A 25,961-nucleotide genomic window follows, 5' to 3' on the forward strand; every position below is an offset into this window, starting at 1 on the left:
TTAGGTAGGGGTTAGGCATTCATTTTTCATTGTTAGTGTTAAGGTAAGGGGCTAGGGAAAGCATTATGTCAATTAGATGTCAATTAGATGTCACCATAAGAGAGGTAGGTGTGTGTGTGTGTGTGTGTGTGTGTGTGTGTGTGTGTGTGTGTGTGTGATTAAGAAAGAAAGTTAAAATTTCTCTCAACTGTGTGTCTGAACAGCGATGAAGAACCTGCTGCAGCACTGTAGAGAGCTTGTGACTGATGAAGTCATCAGCCGTCTACTCACACCATTAACCTGTGCTGTGGCTCTGCTTACCAAGTTAGTGCCTCGTTGGTTTTACTTGTATAGAATTGTTTAAATGTATGTTAAAAAATTTGTTTAATGTCATTTTCAGTTATATAGTCTTAGTATCCATTTATTTATGTCTCCAGGTTGCCTGCTCTATTCAGGTCTTATGGCAATTCAGTTAAGAGCTGGTCCATCGTCTACAGGCTGAGAGTATATGAGCTGCTTGCTCTACTGCATCCACAAACTTACCAGGGTAATGCTTCACCTCTGATACTGTTTTGCACTTATTTTCTTTCTTCTTTTCATTTCCTTTGACTTGCATCTTTTTGCCTGTTGTCCTCTTTTTGTATCTCATTGCCTTCTTTCCTTTCCTTTGATTAAAGTCTCTTGTTTCTGCCTTTTATTATCACAATTTTTCTTCTTTTTTTGCATCCATGAATAACCCTATAGACAAAGCTACAAAAAATATATTGATTATTTCAGTTATATATATTTTTATGTGGATGTTTAAAAACCAATTGTGGCAGGGTGTGGCTTGGGCACATCTGCAGACTGCAGCCTAGGATTGGAAAAGCAGCAACCGGGAAATAAAGTGTGTAAACCAGTGAAGTATGTGGTCGGGTCCGTCATTCCCGTTACATTGGTGATGCGGTTGGACCCCTGGTCCCACTCATCCCTGCCGCTGGTCCATGGGCTGGGGACGCAGATGTTTGGGGGTGGGTAGGCTAGGCTGGACGACTCCCCGGCCTAGATCGGGCGATGGGGGTATGTGGCAGGCTGTGGCCTACCCTGTTCAAAGGAGTGTGCTGGGATCTGGGGGTTGATGTGTATGTGTCGCTGGCAGCTGAAAAGCTGCAGCCTGGGATTGGAAAAGCAGCAACTGGGGAACAAAGTGTGTCAAAAGTATGAACTATGTGGTCAGGTCCTTATTGCCACACTAAGGACCTGACCTGATTAAGAGAAACAGGATCCCAATAGTGTGAATGCCTCACAGGCATTCACACTATTGGGATCCTGTTTCTCTTTATTGTGTGGATGCTTTAAGCATCCACACTATTGAGTTCCTCTTGGGACTTCCGTACACTTTTTGGCACTTAACTACTTCCACAATTTTCAGCCGATTTTCACCGTTCAAATTTTAAAATATTCTGCTATTTCTGCTAATTCCTGCTATGTCTTTTGGTATTTTTCACTATTATACTTTTTAAAATATTAAGCTTAATTTGTCCCATTGAAATGAATGGGAAACTTCTGCAATTCTGCTAAAATTTGCTTGTTTCTGAAACTTAACTACTTCCTCATATTTTCACGTAGAACAACCATTCAAACTTTAAAATGTTCTCAAATTATTGGGCTATTCAGGTATGATTCAGCTTTTTCAAATCTTTTACCGTTTTACCTTTATGCCTCTTAAAGTTTTCAGTTGCAAAATTGTGATTTTTCACAAAATACATGCGTTGTTATGGTTGCTATGCACTTGGCTTCCAGTCTGCCACTGAAGGTTTTGCAGTCTTCTCTTCATGTCCGAACAACTTCTTGCTACTTGCTCAATCTTCACTCAACTTCCACAAATTATACATCAAAACGTAGGTATTTTTGCTGGGTTTCCGAAAATGTCACTATCATTGTTGTGGGATTTATAGAATTTTGGCAAATCTCCTCAGACCAACACAAAGTCGCAAAACTCTCCATAGAAAGTCAATGGAGAGCTTGTTCAAAATCACCGCTTGATTTCTGTAATGAGAGGCATATTCGAATCGTCATATCTCCTTAACGAAGCAAAGTTAAGACATAAGGCTTGTCCCAGTATATCTTCAGACACTCCTGACGCTCACAATTCAAGAATTATTTTCTCACCTATTACCGTTCTGAAATGAGTTAGACTTGTTTGAGGGTAGGAAATTCGTCCTTCGCTCAGATTTCTTTAGATTTCAAACTCTGGAAATGAACCACTTTTTTCTCTCGTCATATCTTTTTAATGGATTTCCACAGAGACCTGAAAATTTCCATGATTGTTCACCAAAGCCTGCTGTCTCTTACGGTGAAAGAATGATATTGATACTCCAAATAGATTTAGAGTTAGAAAGCGTTGTTTGAGGGCAAGTCAAGGCAGTTTTTGCTTTGCTCTACTCAGTTATGGTGCATTAGAAGTCAATTATCTTTAATAATTCATATTTTAATGATAAATTGTCAACACTTTAAGATTCCCCCATCTCTTCTGAACAAAACGGTGTAAGAATGACCGTTCTAGCCCCTACGGTTAGGAAATTATGGTCATTTGTTTGAGGGGAGTCGTCATTATGAGAAATAGACTGCAAAAATCCTGTGTCTCTCTGTGCTGCATGCACCTGTTTTGGCGGGAAAAAGTGCACAGGCTCTCTGATTGGTGGATTCAAATTCAGCAGCTCCAAGGCTGCTTGACTGAGCTAGAAACTTACACTTCTCTGTGTGTGTGTGTGTGTGTGTGTGTGTGTGTGTGTGTGAGAGAGAGAGGGGGAGGGGGAGAGAGAGAGGGGGAGAGAGAGAGGGGGAGGAAGCCTTTTTATGGGATGATCTCATTGTAAGATTCAAATTCAATATATTTAGACTGGTTGACTGAATTGGATCTTGTGTGTGTCTCTCTCTGTGCATGTGTGTTTCCATATGTGTCCATATTTGTGATTGTGTGGCTGTTATATATTTTTTTGCCAATTTTTTTCATTTAACAAGTATATTTGAGGGACCCTCAGCATGTTCAGCATTTTTTCAGCTGTCCATTTTGCTTTTCCAATTTTTCTGTTTAAGTTATTACTATTGTGCTAAATCATACTATTTCTGCTATTTTATAAGATTTGTGCTAAATATAGTATTTCTGTCAAATTATAGTATTTGTGCTAAAACATAGTATTGATTTAAAATTACAATATTCATAGTTCATCACAGTGTCTCTGGTAAATCACAGTATTTCTGCTCTGTTGTACTATTTTTCTAAATCATAGTGTTTCTGTAATGCTTAAGTATTTTTGGCTAAATATATTCTTTCTGTTATCTTATACTATTTCTCCTAAATTCTTGTATTTTTGAGAAGTTACAATATTTCTGCTAAGTTCTGCTATGCTATTGTATTTCTGCCAAGTATTATGTTTCCTCTAAGATATTGCAGTTCTGCTAAGTTATTCCATTTTAGCAAAGTTCCTTTGCTTCTGCAAAGTTTTTACAATTTCTGCAACTTTTCAGCTTTTTCAGCTAGTTTTTGCATACAGCTTCAGCTTTAAAGCATCCACACTGCATTTTCGCAGGAAATGCAAATCTTTCTAGTTCTTTCTTTTTCTTTTTCTAGTTGCTTCCGTACGTTTTTTGCCGCTTAACTAGTCCCCCAGTTTTTATGCCATTATCACCATTCAAATTTTTACAGTTTCTGTCAGCTCTGCTCTTTCCAGCTATATCTTTTGGTTGTTATAACTGTTATATTTTTTGCTATATTAATTTTTTCATCCAGTTTCTGCTCCCATTGAAGTGAATGGCAGACATCCCATAAAATGCTCTAAGTGGCATTATTTGAAGCTTAACTACTTCCACATACTTTCACCTAGAACCACCATTCCACCTTTAAACTATTCTCCTGTCCTTCTGCTACTATTGTCTAATTCAGCTTTTCCATAAGTTCTACCGTTTCCCTTAAATTAATTTTTTACTTTTGTATGAATTATGAGGATTTGCATGGGTTGTTATCGTTGCTATGGACTGAGAGTTTGAGTGCGTGCACTCTAAGCTCTGAATCCCTTCTTCATGTACGAACAAACTCCTGTTGCTTACTCAATGTTCGCTGAACCCACACAAATTATACATCAAAACGTAGGTATTTTTGTTGGCTTTAAGACAGTGTCACTATCATTATCGTGCGAGTTACGTTTTTTTCACAATTTGCCTCGAAGTGACACAAGGTCTGAAAATTCCCCATTCAAAGTCTATGGGGAGGTTGTGAAACTCAGTGCTGAAATCCTGTAACGGGAGGGATTTTCAAATTGTCATATCTCCTTAATGAAACGAAGTTAAGACATGAGGCTTGTGCCAATATATCTTCAGACACTGCTGACACTCACAGTGGAAGCAGTTTTCACAATTATCTTACCGTTGAGCCATGAATTACGTTTGTTTGAGGGGCGGAAATCTGTCCTTCTCTCAGTTTTCTAACTCTGAAAATGAAGCTGTTTCTTCTCTCGTCATATCTCCACGACGGAGGTACAAAGAGCAGTGAAAGTACACCAAAGTCTGCTGATTCACCCAGTACAAGAATTATGCCTCTATCCCACCTACGTTCTGAGTTACACAACGTTTTGTAACACCAAAAAACGGCATTTTTCGCCTCTCACCGCGATCTAATTCTGACTGCTCATCAGTCTGTTTTGCAGGAAATGCAATTTTTCAACTAGAATAAAATTTATTCTAGTTGCCAATTTCTTTAACTAGTCCCTCAGTTTTCAGCCAATTTTCACCATTCAAGTTTTAAACTGTTCTTTCTTTCTTTCTTTCTTTCTTTCTGCTAATGCCTGCTATATCTTTTGGTGCTCATAACTGTTATACTTTTCGAGATATTAAGCTTTTTTTTGCCATTTTTTTTTTGGCCCATTAAAATCAATGGACCACATTACAAGTGTGATCACTGGTTTTGCCCGCCAGGGTGAGCTGTGTTTTAGCTCAGTGAGATGAACAGCCGTTCTCAGAGCTGGAGACCCGGGTTCAAATCCCACTTATGACAAAAAAAATTTCAATAAACAGTTCAACTTTTTTAACTCTTTTCAACACAAATTTTAGCTTCTTCGCCTCTTTTCAGCAGAAATTCTGCTGATTCATGTCTATTCAGCAGAATTTTTAGCTTCTTGACCTGTTTTCAGCAACATTTTCAGTTTCTTTACCTCATTTCCGAACAGTTTTCTGTTTCTTCACCTCTTTTCAGCAGAATTTTCAGCATCTTCACCTCTTTTCAAGACAATTTTCAGTTTCATCTCTTTTCAGTCACCTGAGAACCAGTTTGGCTCAGCTTCAAATCCTACCTGTGGTCCTCCCCGTACATCTTCCCTCCTCTCACTCTCCCTGCTTTCTTGACACTCTTCAGTGTACCCTTTCAAATAAAGCAGTTTTCAGCAGAGTGCAGCTTCAACACAGTGTTTTTAGCACATAGTTCTCCTTCTTCTGCTCTTTTCAGATTCCACTACACTGCATTTTCGCAGGAAATGCAACTTTTTCTAGTTCTTTATTCTTCTACCTTATTCTAGTTGCTCCGACCTTTGCTGGTTAACTACTCCCTCAGTTTTCAGCCAATTTTCACCATTCAAACTTTAAACTGTTCTGCTCCTTCTGCTAATGCCTGCTATGTCTTTTGGTGCTCATAACTTTTATACTTTTCGAGATATTAAGCTTTTATGCCATTTTTTTTTTTTTTTTTTTTTTTTTTTTTGGCTGATTTTTGCTGACAGGGAGCACATTATCAGTGTGATCACAAGTTTAGCTTGCCGGGCTGAGCCATGTCTTAGCTCAGTGAGATAAGCTGCCGTTCTCAGAGCAGGAGGGCCGGGTTCAAATACTGCTTATGGCAACATTTTCTTCAGTAAACGGTTCAACTGTTTTAACTCTTTTCAGCACAATTTTCAGTTTTTTCAGCTCTTTTTAGCACAAATCCAAGATTCTTAAGCTCTTTTCAGCAGAAATTTTAGACTTTCAACTCTTTTCAACACAAATTTCAGCCTCTTCTGCACTTTTTAGCAGAATTGTCAGCTTCTTCACCTCTTTTCAGCACAAATTTCAGCTCCTTTACCCCTTTTCAGCTAAAACTTCAGCTTTTTCACTTGTTTTCAGCACAAAGTTCTGCTTCTTCACCTCCTTTCAGCAAATTTCAGCTTCTGCTCCACAGTGCACATTTTTTCTCTCATCATATCTTTGTTTGGGACCAGAACTCGTTAGGCTCAGTGGGTTGAGCAGCTGCCGTGAGACCCGGTGGCAAACGTTCGAATCCTACCTGTGACGGTTGCCACACATCTTCCCCTCTTGCATGCACTCTGTTTTCTTGACACTCTTCAGTGTATCCTTTCACATATACAGCCATCTTCAGCAAGCACTTCTGCTTCTACACCGCTTTTCAGCTGTTTTCAGCAGACTCCACTACATGGCATTCACACTGCATTTTTGCAGGAAATGCAACTTTTTCTAGTTTCAGCAGATCTTTTCATTTACTTTCTCAATTTCATAATATTAGGTTCAGATAAATATGTTAACAGACAGACAGTTCATAATCCAATAAGTGATTTATGTTGTTCTAGACATCCAATAGCTCAGCCATTACACACAGATTTCAGGTTCATATTAGTTTTTAGTAACGCAACTCCCAGCTGAATACATCCAGCTTTCCACCTGAGTCACCGTCTTCAGGACCAGTTGTGAGCAACTCCTAAGGATTCACCTGTATATCAAAAACATATAGATTCTTCTTTCATGGTAACTTATGTACCCTAAACTCTGAGAAACACAAGCATAAAAAGTGTGCTTACTTACTTATTTTTGTTAGTACATTATTTGTTCCTTTTGATCTGCTTGTCTTTGACACATTTATTTGTTCTGCTCTCACAATCCCATGTTGGAAAACAGTCCCTACTTTGTAAAATGTTAATTTAAAAAAAAAGAAAAAAAGAAAGAGGATGCAATAGAAAGCATTTCAAATGTTTAAACTGAGAAATCTACAAATCTTGAATAATTTCATTGGAATGTTCCTCGATGCAAAATTGCAAAAACTTGGGTCACATATCTGTATAACCTCCTGTAGACAGTGATGGGTAGCAAAAGATTACAGCATAATAAAGCTCATAATATTTAAAGATTCACAGAGTCTGAAGAGATGCCTGCCTGTAGTACAGATGTTTGACCAGTTATAAACATCTGGAACATTTTGAAATAAATAATATAATAAACAGGACTCGGGACTATTGATCAGTTAGAATCCTGTGTCAGTCAAGAATGGGGGCAACATTTTTCTCCCAAAAGTCTAGCAGCTGGTCTCATCCGTTTCCAGATGTTTATGCCCCAGTGGTTTATCACTGGGCACAGTGACACTGTTCCAACTTTTTTTTTGACACATGTTGCTGTCATCAAATTCAAAGTTACATTACTTTGGGGTTGTTTTTTTTTTCTTTTCACAGTTAAAACATTTGATACGTTTTCTATGTTCTGTTGTGAATAAAATATTGCAAATCATTACATTCTGTTTTTATTTATGTCCCAACTTTTTGGGGAACAGGGATTGTTAGAATTCAAATGAGTTGGCTGGTAGTGTCTTAAAAACAACAACAGCATATTGTTATATTACCGACATAACGTTCCACTCACATCTGCTCATTTTTGCCATTGCAGCATTATTCTAAATTGCCCCACTGAATGTATCTGGTAAAGGTGAAGGAATATCTTCAGGAATATTGTTTTTTGGTGTTCTGGAACTGTAAATGGAGGTTTCCTTCAAAGGTGCAATTTTTACTTTGAAGCTGAACCTTTGAGCTCTGATTACTGAAGGTAAAAGTTTGGCAAAAATGAGAAAACAGAGTACCTGGACAGTGTTTATAGACACACTGTCCAGTGTTTATTGTCACTTCACATATCTGCAGAACTTCAATATCTAACAGTTCCTGTAGACACTAATGGGTAGCTAAAGATTGCAGCAGTAGTTGATGTGAGTCGGTTTTCTTCTCCAACTACAGAGAGTTTTGGGCTGGTGATGAATCAGCTGGTGTCTGATGTGTCAGGTCAGGACAACCTGCTGCTGCGGAGTCGGGGCGGTCTGCCTCCCCCCACCGCAGGGAAAAGGGAAACACCACCTGGGTCTGGGTGCAGTTCCCCCCTCCAGGGGCGGGGGCACCTAGACCCGGTTTGTAGAGTACGCTTGGGGAGTGTGATCGTGTGTACAACGTCTCTTTATGTCTGTCTCCACGTTGGTTGAGTGTGGAGTAAGTGCATATGAGAGCATGAGGGTGGGAATGGATGTTTGTATCTGTGTGTGCCTGTATGTCTGTGTCTATATGTCAGGTTGGGTGTCAGGCGCCACCTCTCTGGGGACATCTCAGGCCCTCCAAGGTTTGGAGGCCTATCTCCCCCTACCACCACTTCCCCTGCCAGTGGCGGACCCCCTCAGACATCGGTGCGTTGGTGGTTCTTTGTGTCCGGGGATGGGCGTCCAGGTACACACCGGCTCACTCCTTGGCGGCCGCTTATCGGGGCCTGGAGCCTGGGGCTCGCTCGGGCCACTTTGGAGGTGGGGTGCCCCCGGCCTCTCGGCCTGGGGCTCGGTCACTCAGGCGCAGCTGGCTGCCGGCGGAGCTCACGGGCGCGTCACTGCAACTCCCCCTGGCTTCTGCTCCGCGGCTGCTGAGTGAGCCCTCATCTGGGACTCTCCTCAGCTCTTTCCGGGACAGTGGCGCAGCTGCCCCTCTGTTGGTCTTCCTTGGTCTTTTGTGTTCTGGGGGCCTCTGGATGTCTGGAGTTTTGATCTCCTCCACACCTGCTTCACGCCCTGGAGGACGGGGCTGTGGCCCCCCCACACCCTCTAGCAGATTATTACATGAAGGAACCTTTTAAAAAACAAAAAACAAGCGCGTCCATGCTCACAGGTGTACACACGGGTGATCACACCCACAAACTACACCCTTTTTGGCTCCTACCTCAAAGCACACTGTGTTCTGTTGATCTTATGTGCTGCACAATAATGTTTAACATTTAGTATTTACTGTCATATTCCCATATATCATTGTGATGTTGTTTATTCTATTACTCTTGTTCTCTTCTGCTTGCTTTCTTTTTTCTTTCTCAGCAGGTGACCCAGGTGATTGATATATGCATTTTTTTTTCTCTGCCCGTTCTGTTGGTTTTTGTCTTTTGCCCTTCTCCCCCGTCCCTCTTCTCAGCTGTTTCTCTTTCCCTCTTTCTTTCTCCCCTTCTTTCCCCCAGTCAAGTCTGTCCCGTATTCAGTAAGTGAAAATAAAATAAACAATAAAAGGTGAATCAAATGGACCATTACGGCAAGGCTGGGATGGTCAGTTTGGTAAAGTAAATCCGTTGGGCATCTTTCTTTGCCTTTAGACAACAATTCTGATGGCAAAAGAGCCAAACGGGACAGGCCAAAAAAAAAAAGAAAAAAAAAAAAAGATTGCAGCAGTAGTTGATGTGAGTCGGTTTTCTTCTCCAACTACAGAGAGTTTTGGGCTGGTGATGAATCAGCTGGTGTCTGATGTGTCAGGTCAGGACAACCTGAATCAGACATGTTCAGAGCTTTCTCTGCTGCCTCCCCTCTGTCATTGTGACGACCTACCACTGGCTGGCCCTGCCCTCCATGACACTGACCACAGATACATCGAAGAACAGGTGAGCTTCAGCCCAGCTCTTAACAGTGATGGCTCAAAGGGGGAGAAACTTGACAAGTCTGAGGATTAGAATCAGAAAGACTGCTTTATTTTTATGTTGCAGCTCCACAGTAGCAGTGTGGGAGGAGGATCATTGGACAATGACCCCTTCAGTCTGTGTGAGAGGGGCTACGAAGCTCCCGCTCCTCTTCCATCCCCTGTCGCTCTGGCTACCACTTCCATCCATCTCTTTGGAGCCGTGTTCCCTCACATAATCTCTGCTCAGAGGTAAGCGACCTCTGACAGCCTAACCAGCACAGACTGACACGAGAAGGACATGGTGTATTTATTTAGCTGTTCATTTGCATACTTAATGTTGTTGTAATAACAAACCACAGCAAAAAAATTTAAGCTGCCTCAATAAAGGCAGCACTTCTGCACATTTTACAATTCTTATTTATTTTCTTTCTTTATATTTGAAGAAAGTCTTGGCATTATAAGCACCACTACATCAGTGACGAACACATACAGTTATGTCTAAAACTTGCCCCAGGGGGTGAGAGCTATAATAGTTTAACCCTCACAGCTTTCTCTTTGAACATTACAACAAGTTTGTACTCTTTAGAAGGACACGGTCCTAATCTGAGATGCAGGTTTTTGTTCTCAGTTAGGGCTACAGTTTGGTGCAGCTCTGCCAGATAGATAAGCTTTCTAAGCCAAGCTTAGAAAGCTGTGGAATAATGAGTCCTGTGTGTCAGGGTGAAGATACTGGAGCAGTTTGTGGAAACGGTGAACCAGCTAAAGGGTCAACGCCAGCAGACTATCCAGACTCACCTTTGTGCTGCCCTCTGCAGTCTGCTCAAGGTACTGCAACTGCGTAACCCCTGTGTATCTTCCAGAAAACCGGTATTAATGAAAACCCTGATGTTTAAGTGAACAGTTGCCATTATTCTGTTTTTAATCTTTTGTGCTCATCCTTACACTTCATGTGCAATCTTGCATTTGCAAGGCAGTGATGAGATGCACACTAAACTGCACTTTCTATGCTCCGTAATAGTGCACTATACAATACGCATGTGTATTGTATAGTACCCAAGAGATCAGCATACCACTCTCAGGACCAAGATGCATATTGTGTAGTTAGCTGGTTAACTGTGTTTGCTATTACTGTTGATTTTTTTACCGCTCAGTTCTAAAAGGTTGATAGGCAGGTGGCGTGGACACCTAAGTTTGCGAATGTGATAACTCAAGTAGGAAGTCGCCTTGGATTTTTAAATTGATCAATTTAAATTAATACAAGGTACATTTATTAAAAATCTCAGACAAGTTTAAATCTCAGTGCATTCCCCCTTAGGGTCAGAGTACGTTTTTGTAAGAATCCGGTGATTGCGATAACTTGAGAACAAGATGTTTGTTTGTAAAATGCACCACAAGAGACAATAGAACACTGGACCTATTTTTTTACTACTGTCAGAGATGCCTACACCTCCACTGCCCTCCCTCCACTGGACAGGTCAGATCACAACCTTGTACTGCTCATAGCAGCATATAGGCCAGTGGTTCAGCGGACGTCAGTGACTGTAAAAACTGTGAAGAGGTGGTCTCAGGGGGCTAGGGAGACACTTTGTGGGGCTTTGGAAGCCATCAACTGGAATGCCCTGTATGAACCACATGGCAGTGACATTGATCATCTTACAGACTGTGTCTGAGAGTCTGAACAGCAACATAGGAACACCCCAGGTAAGTGTTCTGTCCCCTTTCCTTGTCACCATCTATGCGGCCGACTTAAAGCATATTACAGAAACCTGTCTCCTCCAGAAATTCTCTGACGACACAGACATTATTGGAAGTATGGACATGGGATGGGAAGAGGAGTACAGAGGACTGATTGATTGCTTCATGAGGTGGTGGTGTGAGGTGAATCACCTGCAGCTGAATGTGGCCAAAACAAAGGAGCTGGTGGTAGACTTTGGCAGGAACAGATCCCGACCCTGTCTGCATTGGTGGGACTGATGTCGAAATAGTCACATCCTTACAAGTATCTGGGAGTTCAACTGGATCACAAGCTGGAGTGGTCTGCCAACACAGACAGGGTAGAGTGGTATTGAGGCAAAGCTCTCAGGGCCAACCACAGGGGTCACAGCATCTCTTTGTAGAAAATTCAAGAGACTGTAGAGCAGGGGTGTCAAACTCCAGGCCTCGAGGGCCGGTGTCCTGTAGGTTTTAGATATCACCCTGGGTCAACACACCCGAATCAAAGGATTAGTTCATTACCAGACCTCTGGAGAACTTCAAGACATGTTGAGGAGGTAATTTAGCCATTTAAATCAGCTGCGTGGGATCAAGGACGCATCTAAAACCTGCCCTCAAGGCCTGGAGTTTGACACCCGTGCTGGAGAGTGACATTTAGAGAGACAATACTTACTTTACAGACTGTTAGGAGTCTCATTTTTTTTAACATCACCAAGATGTCCATTTACAAAAAAAAAAAAAAAAAAAAAAAGTAATTGTGCATCACAAATTTTTTTTAAGCATAACTTTGCTCCAGTCTCTGAAAAACATAAACCTTTCACAATTCATGACTTTATCACGAAATAACCATAACTAACCTCTCCTCAGCATCAAGGTAGCAATCGGGGCTCTCTGGGGCCTGAGGAGATCCGGCCCCCAGCCTTGTCGCTCCTGTTGGGGGCACTGGAAAGCACCAGTCCTCTGCTACGCTGCCTGGCTGCTGAAGGTCTAGCCCGACTGGTTCAAGTGGTTGGAGATCCAGGGTTCACTGTCTCTATCTCCCTGCTCTGCTTTGATAGGTGGGCAGATGTTAAATCATAGCTTTGTGTACCACTTCTTACACTTGTCTTCATCCCACTGATGAAAATAGTTATAGTAGTCAAAATTCAAGTTTTTTAGTTAGTTGGTTCTTTTAGGAGTTCTTGCCACAGAATGCAGGGGAAAGGCAAAAACGTCCAGGAAACTGATCTGGATCTGTGCTCTCTTTAAAAGAGCAACAGCATAAACAAAGTAGGTCATGATACAAAAATATACTGAAACACACAGAAGTTGCATAATAAGCCAGAAATAGTTCAAAACAAATTTCACATAGCTGTGGCTATGAGTCTGGACCCAAAGATATCACACTGTGTTCAAGACAGGAAACGATGACAGTTGATGTCTGTCGTTTAAAAAAAGAAAACTGCAGCTGTGGGATTTTAGTGTCCCAATTTCACGTTTTTGTTCCTGGACTTCACTGATCTTATTGCATGATTTTCAGTCTTCAATAGTAAATGTTTATCTATGTGCAACACCTCAGTTAATCTCCTGTACGACCCTGTTTAATGTAAATATGTTTTTTGTTTGTTTGGGGGTTTTTTTTTTTTCAAATTATGCAAGAGCAGAATAGGCCACTAAATGACCACTAACCTGTACCTTACCAAAACCTGTAGTTTTTCTTTCATACTCTAGCATTGGATATTGGCTGTGTTAAATGAATTAAAAGCAGTCCCTGGAGACTAGAACAAATAGAGTTGGACGTTTTTCATGAATATAATGTTGGTTAATATCACAGCTGACTTTGTTGATCGTGTCTGCAGGCTGAAGACTGCTCGAGATGCGGCATCACGCAGTGGCTATGCCCTGGCTCTGGGGGCGCTATACCGCTACACTGGAGGAATCAGCTCACCTCAACACCTGTCCACCTGTCTGGGAGTCCTGTTCACCTTGAGCCAGGACAGCACCTCACCCGAGGTCCAGGTACACGCTTACCCTTACACACTTCTAAATCTATCTGTCTGTATACCAGAATGAGAAAATTGAGAAAAACATTTGATAAATTATTTCATTATGCTTCTGTTCTCCACCAAACCACATTACAGGAACCTTCAAGCTAAATTGCACTATTTCTTTACTGCTTACACTTCTGCAACACTTAAAACCCCAATTCTGAAAAAGTCGGCAGGCTGTGTAAATAAAACCAAGATGCAATGACTTGCAAATCTGATAAACCCATTGTTTTTACAATAGACGTTAGGAAATATCAAATGTTTATTATGAAATAGTAAAATGTCTCATTTTAAACATTTGATTTGTTCTTTATGTTCCTGTAAAGAAAATATTGGTTTATGAGATTGGCAAGTCATTACTTTGTTTTAAGTGACTTGGAATTAGAGGTACACTTTAAGTGCAGTATCTGGTATAATCTGCAACTTGCTTAGGGACAAGTGGGGGAATATCTGTATGTTTGACTCTATATGTACAAATGTAAAAGATATAAGAACCACGTTTACATCGGAGAATAACAAGCTAAGCTAAAGTCTAAGCTCTAGGTGTGAGCACAAAAGCCCCACCCAACTGTTGCTTAAATCAGGAGAAGGGTTGGCTAATAGGCAACTTGATGTGCATTCCTTCTGCTCTGCAAAGGGTGCTTCGTTTGATTTGTTCAAGTCTCAAGGTATAAAGGATTTAAGGTGAGAAAGTTAAGACTGGACCAGGTTTCTGTTTTGTTTTGGGGGTTTTTTTGGTTTTTTTCCCTTCTTGCTGGTCATACCTTTTGTGTATCTCTGTGTCCAGACCTGGTCTCTCTACAGTCTTTCTCTGGTGGTCGACCTGTCAGGTGGTCTTTATAGAACCCATGCGGAACCATCGTTCACTCTCGTGCTCCGGCTGCTGCTCTCCACTCCACCCACCCACCCTGAGGTGCACTACAGCCTAGGACGCTGCCTGCATTGCCTGATCACCTGTTTGGGCCCAGACCTGCAGGGTATGGAACCCCTTTGTCATACCCAAGGACAGTTTCAAAATTAGAGAATGTTTTAGGGATGTGTAAGTGATTTGTGTTTTTGACTCCAGGTAATGGCGCAGCAGTGTCTGGTCTGCGCTCCAGCTGTCTGGTTGCATGTGGAGTGATGCAAGACAGTCCAGACTGTCTTGTTCAGGCCAGGGCCATTTCCTGTTTGCAACAGCTGCACATGTTCTCACCTCCACACGTCAACCTGACCAGCCTTGTACCTGCACTCTGTGTAAGTACACCTGAGGAGGCATGGCTTTCTATAGCTTTTTCTTTTCTATAAGCTGACTAGAACCGTGTTTCCCAACCTTTTGGAGCCACGCCACATATTTCACATTAGAAAAATCACACGGCACACCACCAAACAAAAAGGTCACAAAAAGCATATTGATCATTTTTCCCTATGCACCAGGCATAGCAGAATTGGTTTTGGTTTGTCCCCAGGATACCTTTTTTGCTTTCTTCTGGCCACTACTCATGCTAGGGCCTTCATCTGGGTCAGGATTTTCTCCAGGACCCAGGTCAGATTCTTTTCAAATATTTATCTATTGCTATTACTTGCCGCGTTGTCTCACTCACAGCATGACTGTTTTACTGGCAGTTGGCATTCTATTTAATTATAGCAGGTAGTTGTACTGGTTTCTAGTGGAAGAGAATGTAATTGTTCTGCCTATTACTCACGCTGGTGATTTAGAGTACTAATCAGTTGGAACCAGATAATCTTCCTAGGTGTACCTACTCATTTCTCGCGGCACATAGTGGTTGGGAAACACTGGTCAAGAAACCTTTTTTTGTATTTACAAAAGAAAACAAGGACCAAAAAAGTTGACATTTATCACATTTTCTGGCAAAGAAGGTATATTTTTTAAACCTCACCTTATGATTATTCATTGATATTGTAAACACCAAAGCTTAAAACTCTACTTCTGTAAAGCCTCAGTCACAAATAACTCTTTTTTTTATATGTTTGTCACACTAAAATGTTTCAGATCGTCAAAAAATGTAAATATTAGTCAAAAATAACACAAGTCAACATGAAACGCAGATTCTAAATGGTGTTTATTGTTAAGGGGGAAAAAATCCAAATCTACCCTGTGTGAAATAGTGATTTCAAGTTGAAGCACACTTGGGTTTCTCAGCAGGACAATGAAATCAAAACACATCAGCAAGTCCGCCTCTGAATGGCTTAAGGAAAACAAAAAGACAACTTTGGATTGGCCTACTCAAAATCTTGACCTGAATCCAATTGAGATGCTGTGGCATGACTTTAAAAAAGGGGGTTTATGCTCGAAAACCCTCCAGTGGTTCTGCAAAGATGAGTGGCTCTAAATCCCTCCACAGCTCTAGAAGCCAGTTATCACAAAGGCTTGATAGCAGTTTTTGCTGGCTCCAGGGTAGCCCAGCCAGTTATTGGGTTTAGAGGGCAATCAGTTTTTCACTCAGGAACATTAAGGTTAGGATTTTTTTCCACTTAATAATTACACCACTGTATTTCGCATTATCATTTCCTTCTCTTCATCTGCCTCATCCACCACTACTCTCTCCTGCATCATTTCCATCTCCTCCTCTTCCTTCTCGCCTCAAGCCTCATGTCCTCACTGCAAAAACTCAAAATCTTACCAAGTATATTTGTCTTATTTCTAGTCAAAATTATCTCATTACACTTAAAATAAGACACAATCAGCTACAGGGCAACATTTCAGTAAGCTAAAGGAACTTGTTTCAAGACAGTGAATCTTGAAACTAGAGAAAAACTAGAGATTTTTCACTTGTTCCACTGGCAGATTTTTTCACTTATTTTAAGCTAAAATATCTTGTATTAAGTGAAAAAATCTGCCAGTGGAACAAGTAAATGTGTAAAAAAAATGTGTATGTTGTGTATGTGTGCTGTGTACTGTTTGTTTGTATATGTGTTTTTCATTCTGCTGCTGTTACAACCAAATTTCCCCTTGTGGGACAATTAAAGGATTATTCTATTCTGTTCTCTATTCTATTCTATCAGAGAGACTTTATTAATCGCAGAGGGACATTGAGTACAAAAAGGTTTTATACACGGTCATGGCTGTTATAGGGTTGTTGGGTTCAGTTTTGATAAAATGTTGTTAAACATCATCATGCTTCCTGTTTGACAGACACAACTTGTCCAAACTCGACTGGATTCATATTTCATCTCTGCATACTGCATTTCCTGCCATGTTTCTCTGCTGTGTCGAAATTAGAGTTCGTCCAGATTTATAGTGTGTGTTGTTTTTGATCATTCTGTCTTACAGGAGATCTTGTTGGATTATTCCGTATTGGTAGGTTCTTTTTTTTTTTCCCCCCCAAGGTCCGCAGCTGCTGTCTCTCAGTTTTAGCTTTGTAATCTCTTTTTTTTCTTTTTTTTTTTTCATTGTGACTTTTCTGTTGCTGTGACCTTGGTCTGGGCGATAAAAATACTCTTCACACAAAGTTCCTTTCACAATAAATATCCTGAGAACTTAGACAGATAGGAAAGATTTTAGATTATTTTTATATTATTTCTTTATTTAAGCACAAAATGATTGCTTTTGTGGCTTTGTTTAATCAGGATCCTGATTAGCAGCTTCAGACTTGGCTGTTCTTCCTTAGCTGACATTTTTGCATCCAGGAAGAACCACAAAATTGATTTTCCACAAACATCACCATCTGCTTAACTGTTAGTGGAAATATCTATACATCAGCTAGGTATTGGAACATATCTTAGGAAGGCGTAGTGAGATTTTTAGACACACCTCAGGCTGTTAACACAGTAGTATAGTAGTTGTATAGTGTCTATTTGTACTACTTTTACAGTTGTATTTTTCAGGGTATGCTAGCTCAGAAATTTGTTATAAATAACAGTTTTAAATGTGATCTCAAAAAAGATGCCCGTATCGCCCAGAGTCACTGTGTCACTGACACTCTGTTTTAACACAGCTCCTCGTCACTTATGAACACACCATTCTGTTGGAATGAATCCTGTCAGCTCAGTTTTCTGTTTTGCAGAATTTTAACCTTTTTCCCTGTTTCACAGTATTAATTAAGTTTTTTTTCTTATTCTTTGAGTGTTTATTCTTAATTTACTATCTACTCTCACTTTGTTTGCTTTTCAGCTAACACATTAACAGCCTCAAGTGCAGTTCTGACAAAAAGTTCCTCCGTTGTTTTTTTATCCCCCACAGTGTTTCCTCTGGAGAAAGTGTTGCTACTATTAGTTTGTAGATTGTTTTTGTTTGTTCATACAACAAAGTTTGATTAAAAGCACAATATTCTATAATTGTAGAATTTTTAATGTGAATATTAAACCCAAAAATATACCGGTTTTGTTTTTTGTGCTGTTAGCCAGACTTTTAAAAACAAAACAAAGTATTCCACTCAAACTCAGTTTTAGGAACTTGTAAACGTTATTATTTGAGAGAATACTGTTCCATATTGATGGGCTGTTTTTAAGGTCCGCAGCTGCGGACCTTGAAGATTTGGTGGAAACAACTCCTGGATGAAACACTGTCTTTAGCAGCATGCTTTCCCCTGATGAAAAAGTACAGTGTCAGGTAGAGTTGTTATGTGTGTGAACTGTGTGTTTGTGTTTCAGGCAAACCTGTGCAGCTCGTTCCTATGTTTGCGCCGGGCCGTGGTGGCGTGTTTGCGCCAGCTTGTCCAGCGGGAAGCGCTGGAGGTCTCTGAGCATGCCATTGCTCTGGTCAAAGAGCTCCCAAGACGAGACAACACACAACTTGGTGAGAAGAAACAGACATTTTATGGAAACTATGATGATTATCAGCCTTCTTTTTTAACAGGACTGCATTTTTCAGTTTGTTAGTGTTAGCAGTCCATTTTTTTTTGTTTGGATTGATAATAAATGAACTTTATTCTCTGGCCCTTCAGCTCACTGTTGTTGTCTGACTTCTGTTGATCTCACGTTTTTATTGATGTGTGTTTCATTGCTTGTGAAGCTCTCTTTGTGCAGTGAAATTTGCTTGATTTTGTTTTATCATTAAATTTCACTTACACACAGTTACTTGCTTCTGTTTGTAGCATATGAGCAGTTTATTGCAGCGCACCTCTCTTCTACATCTTTGCTCACCTAATCCTTTCGATCTGTCTGAGCAGATGTCACTATAAAAGAGGTCGGTCTCGAAGGTGCTCTGTTCATTCTGCTGGACCAGGAGTCAGACTTCAGTCTGAGGAAGGACATTCAAGAGACTCTGGTTCATATGATGGCAGCGAGTGCCACCAGCAGCAAACTGGCCCACTGGCTGAAGCTCTGCAAAGATGTCCTGTCTGCAACTACAGGTGGGCTCAGGAGGTTGGCAGCCTGTAGCTGTTTCTTTGAGTACCCAAAAGCTCAAGTTTACATTTCTGTTTTCAGACTAAAAGTTAAAGGGCTTAAATTATATAAAGAATAAGATATTTTTTTAAAGGACAGAATTTTATTTTATGGAATCTGGGTTCTGTCAGAAAAAAGGAGGGAGGGGTCAGCTGAAAAAGAAATATTTCATTGATGATTGCTTTGAATGTGTAGAATGGAAAAAAGCTGGCAGTTTGTTTGAAAACTACTGAGGATTAAGATAATACCTGGTGATTATGAGTTAATGGGTCACTGATAGCGTCTGTGACGTTAAAAATCTGTGTTAAAGATGGTCGTGCCCCATTGGAGTCGAAACAGGAGGATGAAGACGCAGACCCTGGCAAAGATGATGACTCCTCTGCCTTCAGAGCCCGGTCTGAGTCTGGTGGCCCATTCACAGCGCTGCGCTCAGCCACACGTTGTTTCGCCATGGAGTGTGTGTGTCGCATCATAGCACAGTGCGAGACTGCCGACCCAGCTCACTTTGACATGCCTCTTGCTCAGGAACGACGCCTGCATGACTCCACTGGTAAGACCTCACAGGGATTTGCTCGGTTTATGTTTCTGGATGTCTCAGACATCGTTGATCTCTCACCCGTTTCTCTCAGATTTCCTGGTCCTCCATCTTGGCGACCTGGTACGCATGGCGTTTATGGCATCAACAGATCACAGTGATGAGCTGCGACTAGCAGGGCTCCAAACACTCCTGGTTATCATCAGACAGTTCTCAGCCATTCCAGAACCAGAGTTTCCTGGTCATGTGATCCTGGAGCAGTACCAGGCTAATGTAAGGATCAGTAACTCATCTGAACTGTTGATTTTAGTTGCCATCAACAGCAAGTTACTAAAAGAAGAGGTGACATTACACAGGGGTAAACGGGCTCCTGAAAATCCTGACTTTTTTTCTATTTGAAAAGATGCTACAGAATCTGCTGTGTCAGAGTCCTGTAGTATTTTAATTTGTATGTGTTTGCAGGTTGGAGCTGCTCTCAGACCCGCCTTCACCGCTGATGCTCCTCCTGACATTACTGCCAAAGCCTGCCAGGTGAACAGTTGTCAGTAATCATTTTCATAATCCTCACTGCTGCGCTGCTCGGGTCATTCTGTCTGCCCTGCAGGTCGTCAGCTAATGAACAGAGATGTAAAGTATTACCTTTAATGCTGCCTTTTCCTCTACAGGTGTGTAGTGCATGGATCGCTAGTGGTGTAGTCAGTGACCTCCGTGACCTGCGACGTGTCCACCAGCTCCTTGTCTCCTCATTGGCTAAGGTCCAGAGTGGAAGGGAAGCGTCAAGCCAGCTGTACAATGAGGCTGCTGCTGCCATGGAGACACTGGCTGTTCTCAAAGCCTGGGCTGAGGTGAGTATTTACCCTTTTTAGTCGTTCGTTTTTGAATCTTCTCGTCATCTTACATCATTATTGAAATGTTTTATTGCAGAAAAAAATACTTCTCTTTTTGTTTTGCTTTTTTCTGCAGCAATAGTAGCGCAAAGACTTGAATCCAAACGTCCATTCGTGTGTCTAAAATATTCTTGATGATACAGCTCGGGATAATGTTTCGAATAGCACTTACCTCAATATTCTCCTGATAACAACTTGTTGCGTGTTAGGCAGAATGACTTGATAGTGTTTTTAATAACAGCCCTAAGCACCAAATGTCTCCAACATCTTGTTTTTGGCAAGATATTATCTAGATAATGAGTATTGTGTATCAATCGTAAATATTTCTGCAGAAAATAAATTAAATTATTGCTGCAATTTTCTGTGGTTTTCTTCATTTCTGTCAGGTTTACATTGTAGCTGTTCAGAGGAGCAAACAAAAAGAAAGCTCTCATAGACCAGCTGACCCATCGGTCTCCTCTCTGGCCAGTGACAGCTCAGGCTCTGAGTCAGGAGGGGCGGGCCTTCTGAAGTTGGTCCAATCAGAGCTATCGACACTGAGCCGTCTATGGCTGGCAGCACTACAGGACTATGCACTACTGACCCTCCCACAGGAGTACTCATCACAGCTACCTGCAACAGGTGGGATATAAACTTGTTTTGATTTCTTTTTTTCATATAGGGCCAGGTATAGATAGCTTTTCTCCCCTAATAAAGTAATCCGGACCACAGCTGTGATTAGATAATTTTATTTTGAGAGATATGGTGTTTCTTTATTTTTTTCCTCTCCCTCTTTCTCATGCAGGAGGTTCCTTCTACACAGCAGAGACTGTCAGCCAAGCAAGACGTCATTACACATCGTCCTGGGCTCCCATCCTCCATGCCACCTCCCTCTGGCTCCACAGCACAGGTTAGTATTCCTCCTTCTCACTCTTAATACCGCTGTTCTTTCATTGCAATAAGCAGATACATGTAAAAGTATCTGTTACTTTACGTGTGTGTGCAGGTTTCGTGATGTCAGATGAAGCGCCTGCTAACCTATCTAGACCAGCAACACCTACCTCCATGGGAAACAGAAGCTCTGTGGGTGGAGCAAAGAGTCCGGAAGACATTAATACTGACAGATTGCACCTCATACTTGGTAACAAACTGGTTATAACTGCTGAGTAAAATGTGTTTATGTATTAAATTCTGTCCTATTGTATTGACTTTGATTGATTGATTGGTAATTTACTTCAACATGTGAACAATATACAAGTACATTTAGAAAAGAAATAAGAGAGAAAAAAAATACTATACAAATTACATACAAAAAAACATTCTGATTAATTTACATGTTGAAAGGGAGTGGGAAGAAGTATACACTTATTTAATCCCACCCCTTTGCCATAAATTATCAGTGAATATTTAGTCAGCTTCCTTACTGATATAATTTGTAATAAAAATAGTGAACAGATTTCTGATATACTATAATATCACATCATGAATTTTTTGTTTGTTTGTTTTTAAATAGAGACATTCACTTAATTTAAATATTTTCCTTTTCTTTATAGATCGAGAAGATCATATTTTTATAACTCTTTTTGAACAGTTTTATGTTTGGACATTGCTTTAATTCCATATTCAGACTGTTCCATAGTTTCACTCCAATCATGTTGGTCTCGCATTCAGGGATCAGCGTGGAGTTTCTCTGTTCTCCACATTCAGAGGACCAGATGGAGACCATCACCTCCTGTCTGAGAGCTCTGCAGGTGCTGCTGGAAGTTTCGTGGCCCCGAGCAAAGATTGGAAATGACCAGGTGAGGCACAGCTTTTACTAGTTTTCACAGTAAACACGATTTGAAACATTAGCCTTTCGACACTAGAATCCAAACTAAATTGTACAGGTTTGAATTTGACTGGCAATTCTATATGTGCGGTATTTATTTCCCAGTGAATAATGACGTGAAGTTATGACTCTTCTGTACAGTTAAATGCAATATAGGGTAGTGTAAATAATAGTTGTTGTTTTGTTTTTTTTAGCTGGCACAACAAAAACCTAAAACCTCAATTAATATTAATGGCTGTCATCTCTCTCTGTGTTGCATGGTTTACTGCTTCACTCTGCATGCGCTCACCTAGAAAGGGTCATTCAAAGCTCATTTAACTCCTAATAATAAACTGCATTGGTCGAGTGCTGACTTTCTTTGTCTGTTTAGGCTCTGAGCGTGGAGCTACTCAGCGTCCTCCACAGACTCATGGTGACCAGAGAGTCTGTATCAGTTCAGCTCGCTGTGTTGGATTTATTGCAGCGAATTGTAGCTGCTGCTCATGAGCACATCAGGGAGAAACGCCACAGTGCTGAAGGTAAACACAAAATTTCCTTAGGGATTAATAAAGTATTCTGATTCTAAAAAGATTATTCTGCTTCTTCTTTTTGAAACCTCACGTGGTATCTCAGTACGGGAAGCGCTTTCTGGTGTGACTAACCACACCGACTCTACTACTACCACATCTATGTAAGTTAGATCAGTTACTTCAAGGACACAGGGTCCCCTGACTACTTTTAAATAGTCTGTCTCGCACATATAAATTACATGGAACTGACACCAGCACCAGTCTCTAATTTTGATTGCTCTTTACTGGCCCAGCAGGCACTGGATGGTAGAGCTAGCTTGTCTGCTCCACAGCCAGCCAAAGTCACTGTCTTTGCACAGGGGAGATATATCACTCTGTTTTCTCTTTAAAATAAGCGATGCCCTCCTTGGGATGTGGAAGAAACACACAGAGAATGCCTGGTCTTGTTCAGGGGCTGTTATAAAGGGGATCAGGGGATCCCGTGTCCTTGAAATGATTGGTCTGTCTTAGTAAGATATAGTAGTAGTGGTCAAGCCAGAAAGTGCTTCCAATAGTGAGATACCTCACTCGTTTATGTATCATTTCTTTTGTGTTCAATAAATCCTCTTAGAGGAGTAAAACCAGCTTCTCAACCAAGGGAAGCAATAAACCATTTTTACAACCAGACGGCAAAAATTCCTTTCTGATCTCAACAAAATCGTAACGCAAGCTTCACTTTTTATCTTTTTCTGGAACTTCCAGCTACATTGAATCTTTCTCATCAGGTCTCAACAGTTCTAATAATTGTAATCTGTAATTTTTAGATCCAGTTTGTATATGTCTGAACCTATCTAGATTGTTGCCAAACAGAATAATTTAAATGCTCCTTTCATACTATTCAACTTTAATGTTTCTTAGTGGATGATGGCGCAGCAGAGAAGGAAACACTTCCAGAGTTTGGGGAGGGGCGAGACACTGGTGGTTTGGTTCCTGGTCACTCACTGGTTTTTGGTGCTCTGGAGCTCTGCCTCTGTGTACTGGTCCGGAAAATCCCACAGCTGAGCCCCAAACTGGCTGGAACTAGTCCAATTGGTAAGGAGATGGATGGGAACAGGGAGGGCTGCTGCAGAGAGGGAGAAGAAATAAATAAATGGAAGGACTCAAGGGAACTTAATTTCAGATACTCTCTGTCAGTGGTGTATGATTGGCTAGACAAGCACAAGACAAAGATTTTTGTAGCTACTGTCAAAAACAAATTTTTTTAAAAAAAATTCCAAAATAGCATTCCTTCATTCTTGCGGATAAAAGCGTCTGCACATATAAACCTATCAGTATTTTTGGGGTGTGCATTTAGGTCCTGGAGGCTCAGCGTGGACTCTGACAGACAGCGACTGTCGTCTGGTAGCATCAGCTCTTTGTGTGCTTTCTGAGCTGCCGTCCATCTGCTCTCCTGAAGGTGAGAGCATGAATCACCCATTTTCTCATGCTAACACAACAATAAAGGGACTGGCATGGTTGTATTAGAGCCCTTGAGTTTTAGCTACTTACTACTGAAGGGCTCTGGGCTGTGTGTTGGTTTTTTGGAGGAGAGCACATCTGCATAGGTTGCATACCCATAATCCTTCAGTTTGTCTAGCCAAATATCTATGCAAATGGACACACATGCGATGCATCTCCTTTTATTGGTCTGTTGTTGGTTTGATGGCTGTCTGTCCTCTTTGTAGGCAGTGTGTCCATTCTCCCCACTGTCCTCTACTTGCTGCTGGGAGTCCTGAGAGAGTTGGTCCACCAGCCCAGCGCGCAAACAGGTTAAGACAAATAATTTAGACTGTAATGTCCATAAATAATTTATGTTATTAATGTGGCTAAGGTGGGTGTTATACTAACTGTGAAGTAACAAAGTAAAAACGTCTATACCAAGAGCATTTTATACACATAAAGTAAATAATTAAACTGACATTGTCACATAAAAGTGACATAAATACATAAAAGTGACATTTACCAAAAACAAAACTAAAAGAGTCAGGATTAATCGGGTGGACGTTAACAGCATCTCATTCAGTTTTTAAATAAGCACATCTTCTCTCCTTCAAAGCCAAACCGTCAGAGCTGAAAATAACAATAAATTGTGTTTCTGCAAGTTTAGAAATGGACTTCAGTAAAATGTATAAGTATTTTGTCCACTCAGTGATCATGTTTGATATCAATGATGATGTTAAACTTGCTTACAGGTGCTTCAGCAGTTGAATCGGCAGGTGGGGCTTGTCTGAGTGTGGTCATCCAGGCGGCTATTCAGGCTCTGAAGTCCGTCTTGACTTCACCCATGAGCCGACAAGAGAAATGTCGAGGATCCTGGAACCTGCTGCTGCAATCAGCTCTAAATACACTTCTAACATTTTGGGACAGTGGTACGTACAGTGTGAATGTAACTTACAAACGTGCAGCTCTCTGTAGTTTTAGCAAGTGCTTCTAAAAAATCTTCAATTTGCCACCCATATACCTACAGGCACTATGCAATAAAGCTGTAAGGTATTTCTGTGCTAATAATAAAGTCCTCATTAGCAGTACTCCCTATGGCCAGAGAGGTGATGGAGAGAACTGTAGACTCCACACTGACTGATTAAAAATTACAGCCACTGGCAGAAAAATGCTAAACTACCAAACACTGAAGAGAATGCCTGAAATTGTTTCTTTGTGTAATTTCAGGGCCTTCCAGCTGTGTTGTAGACAAGGTCAGCCTCCTCACCGCTCTGACCGTCTTCCTGCTATCTGCTGGTCCTGATGTCTGTACCATTGAGCCTCTGCACAAGCTCTGTCTGCAGCGCTTCACCACCAGCATAGACTCCAAAGACCCTCTGGTAATATCTGATAGTTAGGCTATATTCTGACCATGACCTCTCTTAGAAGATGGACATTCTAAAAGCCAGAGAGTGTCTGCAAGACCTCAGGTAGTATAGAGGTCTATATAAAAACAGCCCTCGGCGCCTTTGCTGTTAACCTTAGTAAACACTTTCCTGTTGACTTTGTGAGCTCAGTCACTAATTTCAAGTTTTACTGAATACACCGTGAAGTTAATTCGGGTCTGTTTCAGACTCGGAGAGTAGCATAAAGTAGGGTTTGCTCATTTACTAACAACTTGTGACAGAGAAATCATTATGAACTGAGCATGCAGCATTCTGCAGTTTCAGTCATTTCAACCTTGTGTTTTGACAATCAGTGCTTTTTGTTTGTTTTCTTTAAAAGGAACAATGTATACAGTGTGGCAATGACCATCTTTCATATACAGTTTGTGCCTCAAAGTGTTTTTCCGCCACATATTCCTGTTGCCATTAACTAGACCAGTGGTAAATGGTAAATGGCCTGTATTTATATAGCGCTTTACTAGTCCCTAAGGACCCCAAAGCGCTTTACACATCCAGTCATCCACCCATTCACACACACATTCACACACAGGTGATGGCAGCTACATTGTAGCCACAGCCACCCTGGGGCGCACTGACAGAGGCGA

General features: G+C 41.0%; 1 protein-coding gene across 1 annotated transcript in view; it reads left to right on the forward strand.

Annotated features, from left to right (window-relative positions):
• Nucleotides 1-25,961, forward strand: part of heatr5a (HEAT repeat containing 5a) — a 52,108-nt gene that overhangs the window by 21,245 nt on the left and 4,902 nt on the right. The window contains exons 13-37 of the mRNA XM_026191683.1: nucleotides 204-303; nucleotides 417-526; nucleotides 9,482-9,651; nucleotides 9,754-9,917; nucleotides 10,388-10,493; nucleotides 12,249-12,439; nucleotides 13,220-13,379; nucleotides 14,196-14,385; nucleotides 14,475-14,644; nucleotides 18,002-18,146; nucleotides 18,520-18,702; nucleotides 19,047-19,286; nucleotides 19,366-19,544; nucleotides 19,734-19,802; nucleotides 19,937-20,116; nucleotides 20,545-20,779; nucleotides 20,943-21,047; nucleotides 21,144-21,278; nucleotides 21,809-21,936; nucleotides 22,336-22,483; nucleotides 23,372-23,545; nucleotides 23,808-23,909; nucleotides 24,178-24,261; nucleotides 24,685-24,861; nucleotides 25,160-25,311. Coding sequence (XP_026047468.1) covers nucleotides 204-303; nucleotides 417-526; nucleotides 9,482-9,651; nucleotides 9,754-9,917; nucleotides 10,388-10,493; nucleotides 12,249-12,439; nucleotides 13,220-13,379; nucleotides 14,196-14,385; nucleotides 14,475-14,644; nucleotides 18,002-18,146; nucleotides 18,520-18,702; nucleotides 19,047-19,286; nucleotides 19,366-19,544; nucleotides 19,734-19,802; nucleotides 19,937-20,116; nucleotides 20,545-20,779; nucleotides 20,943-21,047; nucleotides 21,144-21,278; nucleotides 21,809-21,936; nucleotides 22,336-22,483; nucleotides 23,372-23,545; nucleotides 23,808-23,909; nucleotides 24,178-24,261; nucleotides 24,685-24,861; nucleotides 25,160-25,311 — 3,797 coding nt within the window. The remainder of the gene's footprint in view (nucleotides 1-203; nucleotides 304-416; nucleotides 527-9,481; nucleotides 9,652-9,753; nucleotides 9,918-10,387; nucleotides 10,494-12,248; nucleotides 12,440-13,219; nucleotides 13,380-14,195; nucleotides 14,386-14,474; nucleotides 14,645-18,001; nucleotides 18,147-18,519; nucleotides 18,703-19,046; nucleotides 19,287-19,365; nucleotides 19,545-19,733; nucleotides 19,803-19,936; nucleotides 20,117-20,544; nucleotides 20,780-20,942; nucleotides 21,048-21,143; nucleotides 21,279-21,808; nucleotides 21,937-22,335; nucleotides 22,484-23,371; nucleotides 23,546-23,807; nucleotides 23,910-24,177; nucleotides 24,262-24,684; nucleotides 24,862-25,159; nucleotides 25,312-25,961) is intronic.

The sequence above is a fragment of the Astatotilapia calliptera genome, chromosome 14, assembly GCF_900246225.1.
Source record: "Astatotilapia calliptera chromosome 14, fAstCal1.2, whole genome shotgun sequence".
NCBI lineage: Eukaryota > Metazoa > Chordata > Actinopteri > Cichliformes > Cichlidae > Astatotilapia > Astatotilapia calliptera.